The sequence below is a fragment of the Ammodytes marinus genome, assembly GCF_949987685.1.
Source record: "Ammodytes marinus genome assembly, chromosome: 3".
NCBI classification, from domain to species: Eukaryota; Metazoa; Chordata; class Actinopteri; order Uranoscopiformes; family Ammodytidae; genus Ammodytes; species Ammodytes marinus.
The window spans coordinates 4839611-4856788 of NC_137232.1; the positions used below are offsets into that span (position 1 = coordinate 4839611).

The window sequence follows — 17178 nt, forward strand, 5'->3', positions numbered from 1 at the left end:
GGGTCTACCAAACCAACAGCTTGATAGGTCAAATCAGGGTTCTTCCCTCCACGGCCATGAAACTCCTGTTAAGTTATGAAAGTTCAAAAAACTATTTTCTAGACCTGGAAATGGTTGAAAATAACTGAATGTTTTGGGAAAAGTTTAAAATTTACACACATTTTGGCCCGTGTTTAAAACATGTTCAAAAAGGGCTAACGTTTTGCAAAATAGTTCCATAAATTTCAAATTGTTTTAAATCTAGTGCTGTGCAGCCTACAGTAATTGGTTTGCTTATCCTCACAAATGCCTGGGAAGTTTGTTTTTATTGATTATGACTTTCAAACAACAAATATAAACAAACGCAACATTATTGAGCCATATAATTGTAAAGCAGGCAAACCTACTTTACGCTACTTAAATAATGTTATGGAAATTTGGTCAAATGTCATGGAAAAGTTCATCTGTAGAAATGTGTGGGATCATTGTCAAATGGATTGTGGATTTGACCTGTAACTTTTCTTCTGGTTTTTCTTCAGATAACGGACCTGTTGGATGTGGTGTTGGACAGCTTTATTAAGACCAGTGCTACAGGAGGCCTGGGCTCCATCAAAGCAGAGGTCATGGCTGATACTGCAGTGGCTCTGGCTTCAGGCAATGTCAAACTGGTTTCCAGCAAGGTGAGACCAACATATTGTATGTATTGTATTAGCCTACAGAACGGCAGCTGGGGTTCAGAAATTAATTCAAACAATGTTTCCTTATGTGCAAATATAACTCTAGCGTCTACGGTCCGTTGTTTGCATGTGGAGTAATTTGTGTTTATATGTGTAACATTATTCAGCTCTTGTAGTGGTTGTCTAGGCTGTGGCTAACGCTGATGCTAACGTTAGACTGACTTTGAAAATGTTTTATTGAGGTGGTAAGGTTACCTATTGTTGCTTTATTTGATATTCAAACACTAATATACTCTTAAAAGCTGCTGAATACCTGTACTCAGCATGCATGTTATCATAGACATCAAGTCATGTTTGATGGCACCACGCCTCAGACAGTATGCGAGTGATTGTCTTCTCAAGGTATTGTAGCTAGCAGTCCATGATGCATGGCAAAACCAATGCCCTTTTGTTTTTAAGCAAGTTCACACCAACTGTGTTTTGTGTCAATGCTTCACAAATGTCACTTTTTTTTCCTGAGTCAAGGCAAGTTTATCCATTTAGCACCTTTCAACAGCAGGTGAACATTGCTCTTATGGGACGGATAGAACTGACTGACAGATAGTTTTTTAATGAGTCAAAGCAAAAATGAGTGTGGAGGTCAAGGTTAAGATTTATTTATTTGTCTCCCTTGTGAGAAATGTATCTCAGACGAGGGCAAATCTGTCTGCATGGACAATACCAGTCGTAGACAAAAAAAACATCACAGGGGAAATAAAAACATCCAGCATGAACAAATGAATAATGTGCCAAACATCAACGCACGCTAGCCTGTGCAAATTGATCATCTCGAGTACACACATGCACACTAAGCAGGAAAAGCTACAACATGATAACCTGGTTCAGGCCAGAATACAGTGATGCACTCTGATATAATGCTGTGGCACTGGCTGACTCAAGTCTTTTTCTTTCTCTTTTTCTGCAAAGTTACCAAGGCATCTTTAACATTCAAAAAGCGCAAACATTTTGCAGAGAATTTCCATCTTAATGATTAGCTTGTAAAATTCTTCCTCAGACCCCTCCTACATATGTAAAGTTTCAAATCTTCTAAAAAAGAAATTCTCAATGAGTTCCAGAGCTGCATAAAAATACCCCCACTCTCAGATACCTATTACCAGATACATATTTTAAGCAATATAACCCCTAAACTTACATTGAAATGTTTCTAATGCCCTGATATTACATTTAGTTTGACTAACACTTTTATATGATTGTGTGTAATATTCTGTAAGGATGATAGAAAACTAGTGTATTACAGCATTGTGACATGGTTTTATTAATAATAATGAATAAGATGAATGAGATATTTGGGCTTTTTGTTATTGGTTTAGTTTTTTTGTACGTAGTGATAATGTGAGAAATGAGCGTTAATTGTAATAATGACTTACTTACTAATGGAAGAAAATCAATTCCAAAGCTGTGAATCACTGCTGTCTTAAAGTATCCAATGAGACAAAACTCATCCACTCACTATCCATCATCTGAGAGCTCTGCCCGCTACTCAGAGAAACACACTCAACATACACAGGCAGACACAATAGAAAAAGGCCAGGCCCTGGCTCCTATTATTGGCAGACGACACTGAATAGTGGCCTTTGTAAAGACTGTTGTCTAAGAAAAGTCATTCAGTTTTTTTCATTTGAAGTCCAGCGCCTCTCATTGATTTGGGGAATTTTAACCAAAGTTTTTTAACGTACCATATAAAGGGAATATCATATTAACAAATGTAAATGTTCTGTGTGGGACCAATTCATGAGTCTTAACACTGGTGTTATCCTTAGGGTTGCTGTCTGATGTCATGTCAGGACAGCCAAACTGAGCACAATGGAGCCTTGTCCTGCTGATCTTGAACCCTTTGTCACCCCAAGAGTTGAATAAATGCTATTTTTCTAGCTGGTTATAACCATTGTCATATTGTCGTGTATTAGCTCTATATATATATGAGTGAAAGTGGTGCCATGGACTGCTGCCATGTTTTTTAATCCTCCTCATATTTCAATATTATATATATACAATATACAGTATATCCCTATACAGTACTGTGCAAAAGTTGTTGGCAGGTGTGAAAAAATGTGGAAAACTAAGAATGCTTTCAAAATTATAAATACTTTTATTTTTATCAATTTTCGAAAATGCTAAGTGAGGGAACAAGGCATTTATACTGGATAGGCAAGGTCTCTCCCAGACAAAGATTTGAAAGCAGACTGGGGTTTCAAGATGTGCTGCTCTTTTGAAGAAGCACAAAGAAACGGGAAACGTTGAGGATGGTAGACGCAGTGGTCGACCAAGGAAACTTAGTGAAAAACACTTCAAGCTTATTTCCCTTTAAAATCTGAAGATGTTCAACAGTGCCATCAGCTCAGAACTGGCAGAAACCAGTGGGACCCAGGTACACCTATCTACTGTCCAGACAGGTCTGTCCAGAGGTGGTCTTCATGGAGGGTTGCAGCCTAAAAGCCTTACCTCCAACATGGACACAAGGTCAAGCAACTCAACTATCCACCAAAACATAGGAGCTGGGGCTCAGAAACATGGCAGCAGGTGCTCTGGACTGATGAGTCAAAATTTGAAATATTTGGCTGTAGCAGAAGGCAGGTTGTTCAATGAAGGGCTGGAGAGCAGTACGATAATGAGTGTCTGCAGGCAACAGTGAAGCATGGTGGAGGTTCCTTTTAAGTTTCTGCTAAATGGAGTTGAAGATTTGGTCAGGATTAATGGTGTCCTCAATGCTGAGAACAGTAGATGGATGTACCTGGGTCCCACTGGTTTCTGCCAGTTATGAGCTGATGGCACTGCTGGATTTAGATTTATCTTATGTTCATTCACTGCATTTTGTTAATTTATGAAAATAAACTATTACAACTTCAGTTTGACAGCATTCTTAGTTCACAGCATTGTTCCACACTTGCCTCAGACTTTTGCACAGTACTGTGTATGTGTTGAATATTCCGGTAGCTACTGCTCATGTGAACATCTCATTTGGAGTGTTGAGCTAAATCAGTATAAGCTGCTCATGTAACCGTGGTCAATGTTAGCTATCAATAACCTTTGATTGAAAGCCAAAGGAAGGCCAAAGTATTGTCTCTCTGGGTGATGTTCTATTCTCACATCAGCCATCATCATTTTGAGAATGGTATGAAAAGTTTGGCTTATGTCTGTAGTGTTTCAATATTAGTATAATAACTCTTTATTTTGTTTGTTTTCAGGTCATTGGTCGGATGTGTAAGATCATAGACAAGACGTGCCTGTCTCCGACGCCAACCCTGGAGCAGCACCTGATGTGGGACGACATTGCCATCTTGGCGCGCTACATGCTCATGCTCTCCTTCAACAACTCCCTGGACGTGGCGGCCCACCTGCCTTACCTCTTCCACGTGGTCACCCTGCTGGTAGCCACCGGCCCGCTCTCCCTCAGGGCCTCCACCCACGGCTTGGTTATCAACATCATCCACTCCCTGTGCACCTGCTCGCAACTCAACTTCAGTGGTGAGGGGGGGGCGGGGCGGCTTACTTGATGAACCTTAACCTGGATCCCTGTAAAATGTAACAGTTTAATACGTTGCTGAAGACTCACTTTTGTTGCATTGGCCTTTAACACAAGTTGAGACTTTGACACTCCTAACTTTTTTTTCATGTATCTTATATGTTACTTTGTATTGTATCTTGTACAGCACTTTGGTCAACGATTTTGTTTTTAAATGTGCTGTAGAAATAATTTTGACTTTTACTGCAGCTCTTTACTTTGACAAGCAGCCATACTCTTGTAGTATGGATAAATCCTATTATTAAATTAAAATATCTTAGCATGCATTGCCTATGCTGTAGGTAACTGGTATGAGAGCAATCTGAAAGCTGGGTAACAGTGACATTTGTTCTTGTAATGTCCTGATGTAGCAGATCACATGACCATGGTTTAAGCTACAGTTGAGTCCAATAGTTCTTTAAATACAGCTGCAAGAACAAACCTTCCTACAGCTAGCTTAAGATGTTTGATTTTTAAAGAGATAAACTGATTGTTAAATCTAACCATTGTAACGATGTATATTAACCCTTGCTGCTCTTTCATGGGTTGGAGTGTGGTGGCTCTCTGTATGGACAGTCTTTTTGTCCTGCTCTGGGGCCGGTTTCCCGATAACGTCATCTCTTAGCGCGCTACGAAGACTCCTACGTTATGACTTACCAAAGTTGTTTACCTCTGTAGTCGTGGTTCCCGACCGGTCTCTTAGGAGTCTTCTTAAGAAACAGTCCCTACGTGGCTCGTACAGGGCGCTGTCCAGTGCTGAAATCGATGGCTCAGAGTTCGATTTTCCATTTCCTGCTTATTTCATGCGAAGCTGCATGACAAGTCTTTGCGAATAAAAGATTACTAGAAATCCTTCTAAGCCGAAACATTTATTTAACACCTCTTGCTTTATAATCTAAGTATCTTTAAGAACAATAATCACGTTTCGTGGTGGGTCAGTAAGGAAACTGAAAGTAGAATATCGCCAATGGCCTATATCAATAAAAACAGACGGCCCAAACAGCGTCCAAATGAGCTAAAATCCTAAATACAATAAACAGTAACATGGCACACTTATTTTAAGGTAAGCTTTAATTGATTATTCATTAATTTTTTCACACGTTTACATGTTTTGAGGCGGAGAATCCGACGCACACTGCGGAGCTGTCAGCTGAGCCGGCTCAGCTGACAGCTCCGCAGTGTGTGGAACACAGTGCGATGGTTCTAGTGTTAACCTTGGTCGAACGTATTACCATAGCCTATAGGCCTACTGATTTAAAAAAGGTAGCCTAGGCTATAGAAAAATATAGAAACAGCGGAGGAGATTAAGATTGTTTCCAGCAATTATTTTCTTCATGAATGACTTGTGGCAGTTCCATGCGCAACAGGGATGTCACTCGTGTCCGTTTTACGCATGGTGCTTACGGAAGGAAATGTGGGGGTCTGTAGTAGCCAAGCCTATCTCTGGCGATGCCACAGCGATCGCAGGGACTTCACTTGTCATTAAACTTATACATCTGACTGTATTTCATATCAAAAGGGACACAGCGATGACTATTAAATATCAAACTGATAAAAACGATCCGACTGTAGGCTGTAGTGTATCACGTATAAAGTAGCCTATTTTCATATTGACGGACATCGCATCCAATTAGTTAATGCTGATTGTCAAGTCAGTTAGATGACTATGTAGGCTACTTATAGTTTGAACACTTTGTGAATCAGAGTGAATGGTATTCTGCTAACATAAATAGCTTACTTTAAATGTGATATGTACGCTATACAGTTATCGTTTTTAACAGTTTGTTATTTAATACAGTCATCGCTGTGTCCGTTTGATATGAAATACAGTCAGATGTATTAGTTAAATGACACAAATGAGAGCTGAAACATCCCTACGGTAGAGCTAAGAAGGCTCTGCGGGCGCTCCAGACCAACCTTACCAACGTAGGACGTACGAAAGAGATTCGTAGCAAAGAACGTTTCGGGAAACAGGCGAAATGTTAAGTAGGAACTCTACGTAGGGGTTACGAATGACGTAGCGTTAAGAAGGCTCTACGAAGGCTTTGGGAAACCGGCCCCTGGACTCTTCAAGGTTCAGTAAGCAGAATGGTCAGTTTAGCTAACTTGCTGTCAGTTAGCAGTCCCCTCCCTCGTCCCTACGTCACCACATTAATGCACTGCGGTCTGCAAGCAGCGAGTTATCTAGCATCATCTCAGATCCATAAGTGTGATAAAACATGATAAAAACCATCAAAACAGACATTGGGAAGGATTTTTACCTGCTCCCATTGTAGGCGCATACACATTCACCCATCTGTCGCTCTGCACTGCACCGGCAGTGAGACGGGTGCTGGTTTGTAGCGTCCTCTGTTCTGATTGGTTATCCAGTGTTTCCCCCAGAAAATGTCTTAGTCAAGGTGGTCACTGCCCCGTGTTGGGGAGGCGAAAATTTTAGGGGTATTTTGCTCAAAGATGCCAATGCGCCGTAAAGAAATAAACAAAAGTTTATTTGAATACAAAAATAAAACAGACACTGACCTTACAGTTGTGCAATTTTGTTTGCTATGTGCAGGTACAAATTATGTGTAAACGTACAGACAGTACAAAGCACAATTAAAGAAAACTTCTACTGTTTTGGTGCAATACTATACAGACACACTAAATATAAATAATGGACCATACACTTAACATGTGTATGCACATCAAAGTGCAAATACAACTTTTTAAAGTTCCTTTTTGGATGGGGCCTGTTGTGCGATTAATGGTTATTTTAAGCCTTCTTGCTTGATTTATTTTTAAATACAGAAGTCGTTTTGGAACATGTATTTCCCAATTTAAAACATAAAAATAAAGCAGCATTGAAAATTCAGAAAATAAATCTTCTTGGCTTACACTAGCATGCTGTTTTAAAAATAACTTTAAATAATAAATACAATGGGTTTTCCCCTTAAAATGACTAAATGCATTTCAAAGACAGTAGGCCTAGTTTGGCACTTCTGTAAACACTTACTGAAACTTGCCTGGGCCATCACTCTCATGCCTTCTTCAAACTTTTCTCTGCGCTGATAGGTTGTGTTGCCACAGTGATGTGGAGTCTTAAACTATTTTAGCTTTGCAGAGCACTTCTTTCTGTTCAGCTAAATATTCCCATAGAACTGCACTGCGTTTATTATCGCCACCAGTTAAATCTCGGTTTGCTTCTGCTCGTTTAACTCTCCCGCGTGCATGCCGTGGTCGCGCGCGGAACGGTCGCACGCGCAAAGCCGCAGACACAGAGCAGCTGATAGAGAAACGCTTGGAAACACATGCTTTTTACCGCAAATCGCGGCCTTTCGCGCAGTTATGACCATGCACAACACACACATCGCGCTTGCTAGTACATTGATTGTGCAGCACAAAAAAAAATAATAATAATTAAATTATTTTTTATTTTTTTTGGGGGTCGGTTGATAGTCAAGGCGGGAGGCTGGCGTTGCTAAGGCGGCCGCCTTAGCTATAAAGCGCTGGGGGAAACATTGTTATCAGTAGTGGGATCCCCGAAAAGTGTATTTGCTGATTTACATGCAGAGCGAGTGACTGAGAGATCGACTTTATGAAACGTGCACACTATATAGGTGATCACATGAATAAATCATGTTCATCATATGAATAAAGAGCAATTTAACACTTATATTAACATAAATAAATGGCTTACTTCACCTTTAAGGTAAATGTTGTGCTTGTTTTGTTCATGATGACTTCCAGAGGAGACCAAGCAGGTTCTGAGGCTGAGTCTGACAGAGTTCTCCCTGCCTAAGTTCTACCTGCTGTTTGGCATCAGCAAGGTGAAGTCTGCGGCGGTGATCGCGTTCCGCTCCAGCTACAGGGACCGCTCCTTCTCCCCCGGCTCCTACGAGAGGGAGACCTTCGCCCTGTCCTCGCTGGAGACCGTCACCGAGGCCTTACTGGAGATCATGGAGGTCAGGACACACCATTGATTGATTGATTGATTGATTGATTGATTGATTCAATTTATTTCAGACATATCAAAAATACAGAACAAAATGAAAAGCATGAAAATACAATAAACAAAAATTATGTTTAAATTATTTTACAAAAAAGAAAAAAACATAACAATTGACATATAGGGGAAGGTGGGGTGATTTGTGCATTTTGGAAGTTGCAAAACCCCTTGTTTCTAGAAAACCGTGGAAGAAATTGGAAATGTGACCACATATTTAAGAAGAGCCATCCATTTGACTCATCCTGTAAAGAAGGGAGACACAAGGAATAAGATATAAGCACATTTAAGCTAAAAAAACTGTGTTTTGCCTTTCAAAGTAAAATTTCCATGATCAAGGTTTTTTGATTATTGTGTCTGAACAATTATAGACACGTTTGAAAACATATGACACATGTTTTAGTGCTTTGGTATGCTACACTTTGAGTCTATATAGTTAGCACAATGTCAACCCTAAATTGCTGCATCATGCCTATTATCCAAAATTCTGGGGATGGGGTGATTTGTGCGCAAGGGCCTGGGTGAGTTATAAGTAAGTAAGTAAGTAAAATGTATTTATAAAAGCACATTTATGACAGTTTGCACTGTCCAAAGTGCAGTACATAGTGCATTCAGTAGGTAAACAATGAAGGTAAAATAACAATAACCAAAATAAAAGACGTAAAGCCCATACATCCACATAAACACAGATAGTAGTGCAGAGGTAAGTAAGTAGTGCAGAGGTTAATGGGGAGGAAACACCAGGGTGTACATATGGGTTTTGAGCCTTGATTTAAAGGCAGAAATGTAGGGGGAAATCACATTTGTCAGGTGGCAGTTGGTTCCACAAGCACGGAGCAACTAGTGCAAAGTACATTTCTGAGAGTTGTGCCAGTGGCATGGCTGTATACGCTGGTCACCAAAAGAAAGTGATTGTCTACAGTAGCTCAGAAGAGAGTGACATCTCAATTCCACTTAACGACACCACTGATGAGAGTTCAGATGGCCAGAAAGATGATGATGGTGACTTTGTCATTGTGACACAATGACGCACAAATCACCCCACTACGTGGGGTGATTTGTGCGACAAGACAACTTTTTTTCCGAAAGCTATATTTCTTAAACAGTTTATTCCAGATCCAAAGTTTTTATTGCCAGGGATGCACAACATCCTGAAATATATGTACATATTTGAGTTGGAGACATAACTGTCAAGGCCTCACTTTAAAATCACTTTGAGTAAAAAGTTGCACAAATCACCCCACCTTCCCCTATTGATATGAAAAAATTATATTTTGTATATTAGCTTCTTGTATTCCTTATAATCACAATCAAACTGAACCCTGCGTCTCCAAATCACATACTCTTTTCTACATACTACAATACAAACGATCTAGTTAGCATGCAGTAGGCATACAATTAGCATGTGCATTTACCTATTTTTTTCATTATATTGGGTATTGGAACGCAGGCTCTCATTCTCATTCTCTCTCTCTCTCTCTCTCTCCCTCTCTCCCTCTTTTTTGAGATATGACATGATTTCTTGTCATAAACACATCTGCGTGCGTAAAATTTTCTTATTAAAAAATAATTTTGTTAAATTCTAGAATTTGAATGTTACCAGCCAGATGGGATGTTGTTGATGTCATGCTCTGTGTTCATTCTTAAGACGTGTGTGTTGATTTGTCCTGTGTCTTTGCTCTGTGTTTTCTCTTTCCTCTAGGCTTGCATGAGAGACATCCCAGCCTGCAAGTGGTTAGACCAGTGGACAGAGCTCGCACAGAAGTATGAAACTCCTCCCGTATTATTTCAATTCATCTATGTTAAGAACATGAATGTGGGGGGGGGGGAGTGCTCATGGTGTAGTGGTTAGACCCTTCTTCCCCACAATAATTGTAAACAATGGCGGCAAGAGTTTCACGTGTGGGTTCCGGTGCGATAGGGAAGTGGAGAGTTTGCTAGAAATTTGGACCGGCGACAGTATTCAGTCGCAGCCATGGTCGCAGCTGGATAAGACCCACGAAAATTCGGAGGTGTTTGGGGCAATCCGCGACTACTGTTGTTCTCCATTGTTGTTCTACTAATTCCGGCAGCGAGTACGCTTGGTGATGACGTATGTATCGTATTACGACGTGATGACGTATATATGATGGAGCAAACGCCTTTGGGAGCAGTGTGACCACGGGGGAGTGGTGAGGGGGGATCTTCCTGTAGCACGGAACAGGCAAACTTGCCTAGTGTGAGTGCGCCCTCAGTCCTCTTCGCAGCAGACCCCAGTTAGAATCCAGCCCGGGGAGTTCTCTACATGTCATACACCATTTCATCTCTGTCTCTCCACACTGTCATTGAATTATAAAAAATGCAAAAAAATAATGTTTATGTGTAATAATCGTGTGTGTGTGTGTGTGTTTCAGGTTTGCATTCCAGTACAACCCATCTCTCCAGCCCAGAGCGCTGGTTGTGTTCGGCTGCATCAGTAAGAGAGTGAGCCACGGCCAGATCAAGCAGATCATCCGAATCCTCAGCAAGGCCAGCCCTCTACTCAGCATAGACCGCGTGAGTCATGCACATTCAATCACACAGTCCTCTGTCACACATTACACATATGCATTTTTTTAAAGGCTTTTTTCAACATCAAGGCCAGGGCACTACAGATGAAATTTAAACCTTTTGGCTAATTCTAACCCATGTATGCTCATGTGTTTTATCAATATGCACTGTCCCCCTTCTTAAATAAACTGAATTGAATATGCTATTTCCTCTTGCTATGTGGTGTAAAGAATGTCTATACGATGTTTGAACTCTTCCTCCTGCAGGGTCTGGAGAGCTGTCTGAAGGGGCCTGACAACTACAACAGTCAAGTGTTAATAGAAGCCACGGTCATAGCTCTGACCAAGCTGCAGCCTCTACTCAGCAAGGTATACAACCACCACGCTCCACGTTTCCTCACTAAATGCCCACTGCCTCAATTGTTAATTATGTATATATGTATAATGCCAATATCAAGCCAACCCTCCCTTACTGTTGAACCCTGTGTATTAACACCCACTGTGTGTGTGTGTTGCAGGAGTCTCCTATGCATAAAGCTCTGTTCTGGGTGGCAGTAGCTGTGCTGCAGCTGGATGAAATCAACCTGTACTCTGCTGGGACTGCCCTGCTGGAGCAGAACCTGCACACTCTGGACACAATGCGTGTTTTCAATGACAAGGTAAACACAAACTTCAAATATGGAAGAGCTCCAAGGTCTCCTCGGCTCACCTCATCCAAGCCAGTACAGTTCTCATAATACACCCTTTCAATTGGGTCTGGACTGCTGCTCTCATAGGCTGCACAGGAGTGCTAGGACACATTTGAAAGTGCAAAGTGTACTGTCTAATAAGTATACTATCATTTAATTATGGTCCCGCTATAACGTGTTCATTGGAATGGTAGTTATTTAGATAAAGTAAAGTAATACTGTGCAGTAGATGAAAAGCAGATTGCTATCAATTCTATGATGTCCTGCTCTCCAAGGCCCCTATCAGAGCACCTTCCATTTACTGTTGTAGAACGTTCATTTGAAGGCTTTCTTTGAAGACGGTGTGTTCAAGCCCAGACGTGCTGTAGCATTGCTCCTCCATGTAGCACCAATGTAGATGCACCTCTTATGGCACACTGTTTGCGATGCAAAAGAAATCATCATACAACATGGCTTCCTCATCCTGCCCCTTCTTCTGTTCATGTGCTCCCTCCCAGAGTCCAGAGGAAGTCTTCATGGAGATCAGGCGTCCTCTGGAATGGCACTGTAAGCAGATGGATCACTTTGTGGGCCTCAACTTTAGCGCCAATTTCAACTTTGCACTGGTGGGCCACCTACTAAAAGGTAAAGATGCTTACTGATGAACAGATACACAGCACAGCACCACTATATGTGTATTATTGTTTCTGTCTGCGTAGAGTGGAGTTATTTGGCTCAGTTTTCTTACCCCTGACTGTCTGTATTTATGTCTTCAACTTGTGTCTGTAGGCTACAGACACCCATCAGCCACCACAGTAGCAAGGACAGTGAGAATCCTGCACACCCTATTGGCTCTCATCAGCAAGCATCTGAAATGTGACAAGTTTGAGGTCAACACTCACAGTGTGGCGTATCTGGCTGGTAAGTAACACACTCAGGGCCTTTTTATCATAGAAATCCTGACCCATTGATGACTATGGCAATCTAGGATGCATGTCCTTTATGCCTGAGGGTTTTCTGAAAAAATTGTACGAATTGTCAAGTCTACCAAAACCTTAATATCTAAGCCTGTGTAGCACATAGAAACATGAAATAAAATACATTTAAAAGTTAAGGTTCACATGTTTTATTTAAACATGCTCCTTCAGCGCTTACAAACCAACACATTTTTCAAAAAATCGTCAATTAGATGGGGGAGTTATATATTTATATAAATAATATAAAATATTTAAAAATAATGTGCTAAATGAGGTTATAATCCTGCTTCTTTTTAGCATGGATAGTAGTGACTGAGTGTACAGTGGAGGGTTAAAGATAGACAGATATAGGAAGGAGAAGATAGCTTTATTTTATTATTTAGTTCAGTTATCACTGGCACCATAAATCCGACTTCCCAGTACAACTGGAACGCAGACTGACTCCTGCTGTCGAGAGCCGATCAGCTGGTCCAAACGGCTGTATACAAACGAAACTGAAACTTAACTATCGCCTGGCTGGGCTGAATTAGAGTTGGATCAGCAAAATATAGCCTAAATTATTAAATATTGTTAATAAATAGATGCAATGTGTTGTGTGATTTTCGTCAGTAGCCTATAGTAGACCTAGATTCTGCGCTCTGAACGCCACTAACTGTTCTGTAATACACTATCGCTGACACAGCTGGCATATTTTTTTCATTATTTTTATTTATTTATTTATTTTAAATTTTTGATTGACGTGATTTTCGGCAAACCACACAACTTTTGGGTGGTCACGTGGTCTTAAAAAATCAACAAAACCCACCTCATGTGTATTTGAACCAATGACGGTGCATTCTATGCTGCGTGCGGCATGAAAATTAGATCAAGTAACAATGCTGCGCTACGCAGCATCAGGCAGGAGATACAATGTGGCATCGCGCAGCAGCCGTCATCAATGGGTTAAGCATTTGTGCTGCAGCGAGAATGCCTCCAGGGCTCAAAATGAAACACTCGCCAAATGCAGGTAAATGTACCCTGTGTTCCAATCCCCATACTTGACATTTCTCGACATAATGAAAAAAAAAAACTTCCTTTTATTCTCTCCCGTGGCCCTAAAACTCTTCTGTACTTTAGCATGTAGTATAGTAAAAACAATGAGTATGTGATTTGGAACGGAGGGTAACTCTGAGCGAACAAACTCTGAGTTGCCTCAAAACTCGCTTCCTGAAACAGAACCCCAGGTCATATTGGTTTGGTTGATCTTGCCTTTGCTATTGTTGATAACCAATCAAATCCCTTCTGCTTGTTTTTTTTTTGTTGTTTTTTGCAGCATTGCTCACTGTATCCGAGGAGGTCCGGAGTCGCTGCAGCCTCAAACACAGGAAGTCGCTGCTGATCTCAGACCTGTCTATGGACCCAGTGCCCATGGACACCTACTCCATCCACATCACTGATCCTAGCTGCAGGTCAGTTGATAAACAGAGGGGGGGGGGGGGGGAACGAAGGGCAAACTTGTCTGATCCATCGAAACCCAAAATAGGCAGACTAGTTCTATTTCAGTCTGATGAGCTTACTCTCTAAACTGCAGGCTTCTGATTTCAGGGGTTGGCATTTCTTCTAGTTTCACTTAGCTGATGTAAAAAACCCTTTGATCACTTCACATAATCACAGTAGAGAATAAAGTGGACAGCGTATCCGTCACTGCTTGCTTGCAATCTCTATAAACAAAGGAAGAATAAAAGATGGTGGAAATTCCTCTAGTACTTCAGTTTGTATCATTCTAATTGTCCAAGATTTACAGTAGGTTTTTATGGAGTCGTCACATTGTCTTCCTTTGTCTGACATTTGTCTTTTTTCAACTCTCTCTCTCTTCTCTCTCTCTTTTTCTTCTCTCTCTCCCTTTCTTCTCTCTCTTCCTTCTCTCTATCTCTCTTCTCTCTCTTTCTTCTCTCTCTTCCTTCTCTCTTCTCTCTTCTCTCTCTTCCTTCTCTCTCTCTCTCTCTCTCTCTCTCTCTCTCTCTCTCTCTCTCTCTCTCTCTCAGAACTCTGCGTGAGACTCAGCCTTGGACATCCCCTCAGGTTTCAGAGCGCTACCTTTCAGCCCATCACTACCCCACAGTGGGCCAGATCAGCCCGCGAACACGCAAGTCCATGAGCCTGGACATGGGTCAGCCCTCACAGGCCAACACCAAGAAGCTCCTGGGTAGGCCTTCTCCCCTTTGCTAGTTCATGTACAGTACATATTTCCTTAAAGGGGGGGGTCATCCATTATTACGTTCCATATCGTCGCTGACTTTTTTATTTTCATCGTAAATCATTGCTATTAGTCACACTTCAAATAAAGAGCTTGTGAATTGAAAAAAAACAGAGTTCATTTGTGTTAAAAGTACAGGGTGTGTTTTTTTTGTTTCCTGACAAAATGACCATTTTGGACAAACAAGGTATCCGCCCGAAAGCGAGGATACGTTAAAGGTCCAGGTGATGATGATGTGTTGGCCATGTCTTTTTGTCTTTGCCAGGCACCAGGAAGAGCTTTGACCATCTCATCTCAGACTCTAAAGCACCAAAGAGACCAGAGATGGAGTCTGGCATGACCACCCCTCCCAAGATGAGGCGTGTGGCCGAGAACGATTATGAGATAGGTGAGGGTACATGCCCTGGCCCCCTGTTCTTCTACAGTATGTCTCAGATCATGCAGAGATATTTGATCTGATATCCATCCTTTTTTAATAATTACAGAGACCCAGAGAATCGGGAACTCTCACCTTCGCAAGGTGTCTGTGTCAGAGTCCAACGTTCTGCTGGATGAAGAGGTGCTGACTGACCCAAAGATCCAGGCCCTACTGCTCACTGTGCTGGTGAGGACACCCAGGCTCTTTTTTTAGTTTTTCCCCAAAAAATGTTATTGAAACTTTTGTTTTTTATTAACATACAAACAACCATATAAAACCCCCACCCACCCCACACCCCAAACAATCCTTGGGCCTACGGAAAAGACATGAAAAAAACATATATATACAAAAAAAAAGTACAATCAAATACAACACATGTACACACAGTCATACCAAACAAAGGGTTATTGCTTAGCTATCATGGCTTAAGGTTGTTGAAGCAGGATATGAAGGGGGCGCCACCTACAATCAAATGTTGTCAACGAACCTCCCAGTGAGTATTTCATTTTTTTCGAGTTTTATCACCTAACCAGGAAGAAGAGAGGGGAGGCTTGGGCGACTTCCACTCAAAAAGTATTCTTCTCCGAGCTAGGAGGGTTGAAACCGCGATAACATCTGCTTGTGGTCTAGAGTAGGCAGAAGGCACCAGGGGGACCCCAAAAAACATCCAGGCTCTTTTACAAAGTATCAAACCAGTGAAACATGACAGATCGAAAATCAAATACTGTTTACTGTTTTGCCTAGCATTACTGACTGCTTTCTAACTGCTCATTAACACCCTGTTTTCTTTTCTCTGATTTGTTTTTCCCCAGGCCACCCAGGTCAAATACACGACGGATGACTTTGACCAGCGAATTCTCTATGAGTACTTAGCTGAAGCTAGCGTTGTCTTCCCAAAGGTTTTTCCAGTCGTGTAAGTAGCCAAGCCTGAAGTTTTTTTCTATTGTTTTATTATTATTATTATTATTATTATTATTATTATTATTATTATTATTATTATTATTATTATTATTATTATTATTATTATTATTATTTATCATTGTTACACTTTTTTTTCTGTCAATGTTGTGTAGAAAAACTGATGAATTTCGAGTACTTCTCGCTCAGATCAAAGCTATAACTGTAAAACTCTTCTGTTTATTTTAAAAATTGATTTATGCCTTGAGTTGAGTTTTGGTTTTCCTCCCCTGTTTGTAGCTGGCCCCAAAGTGGCCTATGAAGACTTTAAATCTGATGCAAAGTTGTTTATGAGAGTTAATGGCAAACGTGCTATAGATCAAAAGTTGCATAAAGAGACACACTTTACCATAACTGTGAACAGACTTCCTGTGATGTCTGCAAATGTTGAAGAACCAAATATAAACCCGGTTTATGTACTTCGCTATTATAAGATCCTGTGGCCACACATACTGCGTCTACTTTTTTTTTTTTGGCACCCATATTAACAGATTAGAGAAGACACACACACACACACACACACACACACACACACACAGCTTGAGACGCAACATTTCAGCTCAGGAGTCACACCAATTTCCTTCTCCAGTCATACCATTATCAATAATTTTGGTAAAGTAACCAGGACAGGGGACTGCCGAACAAGACAAATTATTTTAAAACTGTCGGTCGCGTTGTTGAACTGTCTCCACTGTGATTACCACAGGGCTGGAAGGTTTCCTCTGTGCTTTGAGGAAGACTATCGAAAAACTAAGTCTTACAGCTTTAAGTTTCTACGAGGAACTTTCTGAAACAGTCTCATTGTTGTCAGCAAACGAGACCATCAGTGCAAAGAATGCTAGTTTTTCTTAATGCCTTCATACCGGGTTCACTCACCCAGGAACAACAGCTGGCGTAGTAAAAACACTACCGCTTTTTGTCCAAGTGGGTGCAAGAGAAAACACAAACTGTGCTCTAAGATGACAAGGGCTGGTGTCTCAAGTCAATGCACTTGTCCTTTTTCTTGGGTGACATTTAACCCGGCAAAATGCACAAAATCATTTACAACAGGACTATGGCTGCTCTCATCAGTCTGTTAATAGACTGACAATAACAGAATCATCATCAAAATAAAGCAACCCTTCATGTTCACGTTTCCACTGCATATTACTTAGTAATAACAATGTGCAAAGGCATATTCAATTGGTCTTTAAA

General features: G+C 41.0%; 1 protein-coding gene across 5 annotated transcripts in view; it reads left to right on the forward strand.

Moving 5' to 3' along the window:
- Window positions 1-17178, forward strand: part of nf1a (neurofibromin 1a) — a 101752-nt gene that overhangs the window by 79014 nt on the left and 5560 nt on the right. For all 5 annotated transcript variants that reach the window (XM_080024921.1, XM_080024917.1, XM_080024919.1 and 2 more), the window contains 14 exons: window positions 519-659; window positions 3902-4181; window positions 7945-8159; window positions 9903-9964; window positions 10594-10735; window positions 10996-11097; window positions 11247-11387; window positions 11915-12041; window positions 12186-12317; window positions 13686-13821; window positions 14398-14558; window positions 14875-14997; window positions 15095-15213; window positions 15840-15940. In XM_080024921.1, coding sequence (XP_079881047.1) covers window positions 519-659; window positions 3902-4181; window positions 7945-8159; window positions 9903-9964; window positions 10594-10735; window positions 10996-11097; window positions 11247-11387; window positions 11915-12041; window positions 12186-12317; window positions 13686-13821; window positions 14398-14558; window positions 14875-14997; window positions 15095-15213; window positions 15840-15940 — 1982 coding nt within the window. The remainder of the gene's footprint in view (window positions 1-518; window positions 660-3901; window positions 4182-7944; window positions 8160-9902; window positions 9965-10593; window positions 10736-10995; window positions 11098-11246; window positions 11388-11914; window positions 12042-12185; window positions 12318-13685; window positions 13822-14397; window positions 14559-14874; window positions 14998-15094; window positions 15214-15839; window positions 15941-17178) is intronic.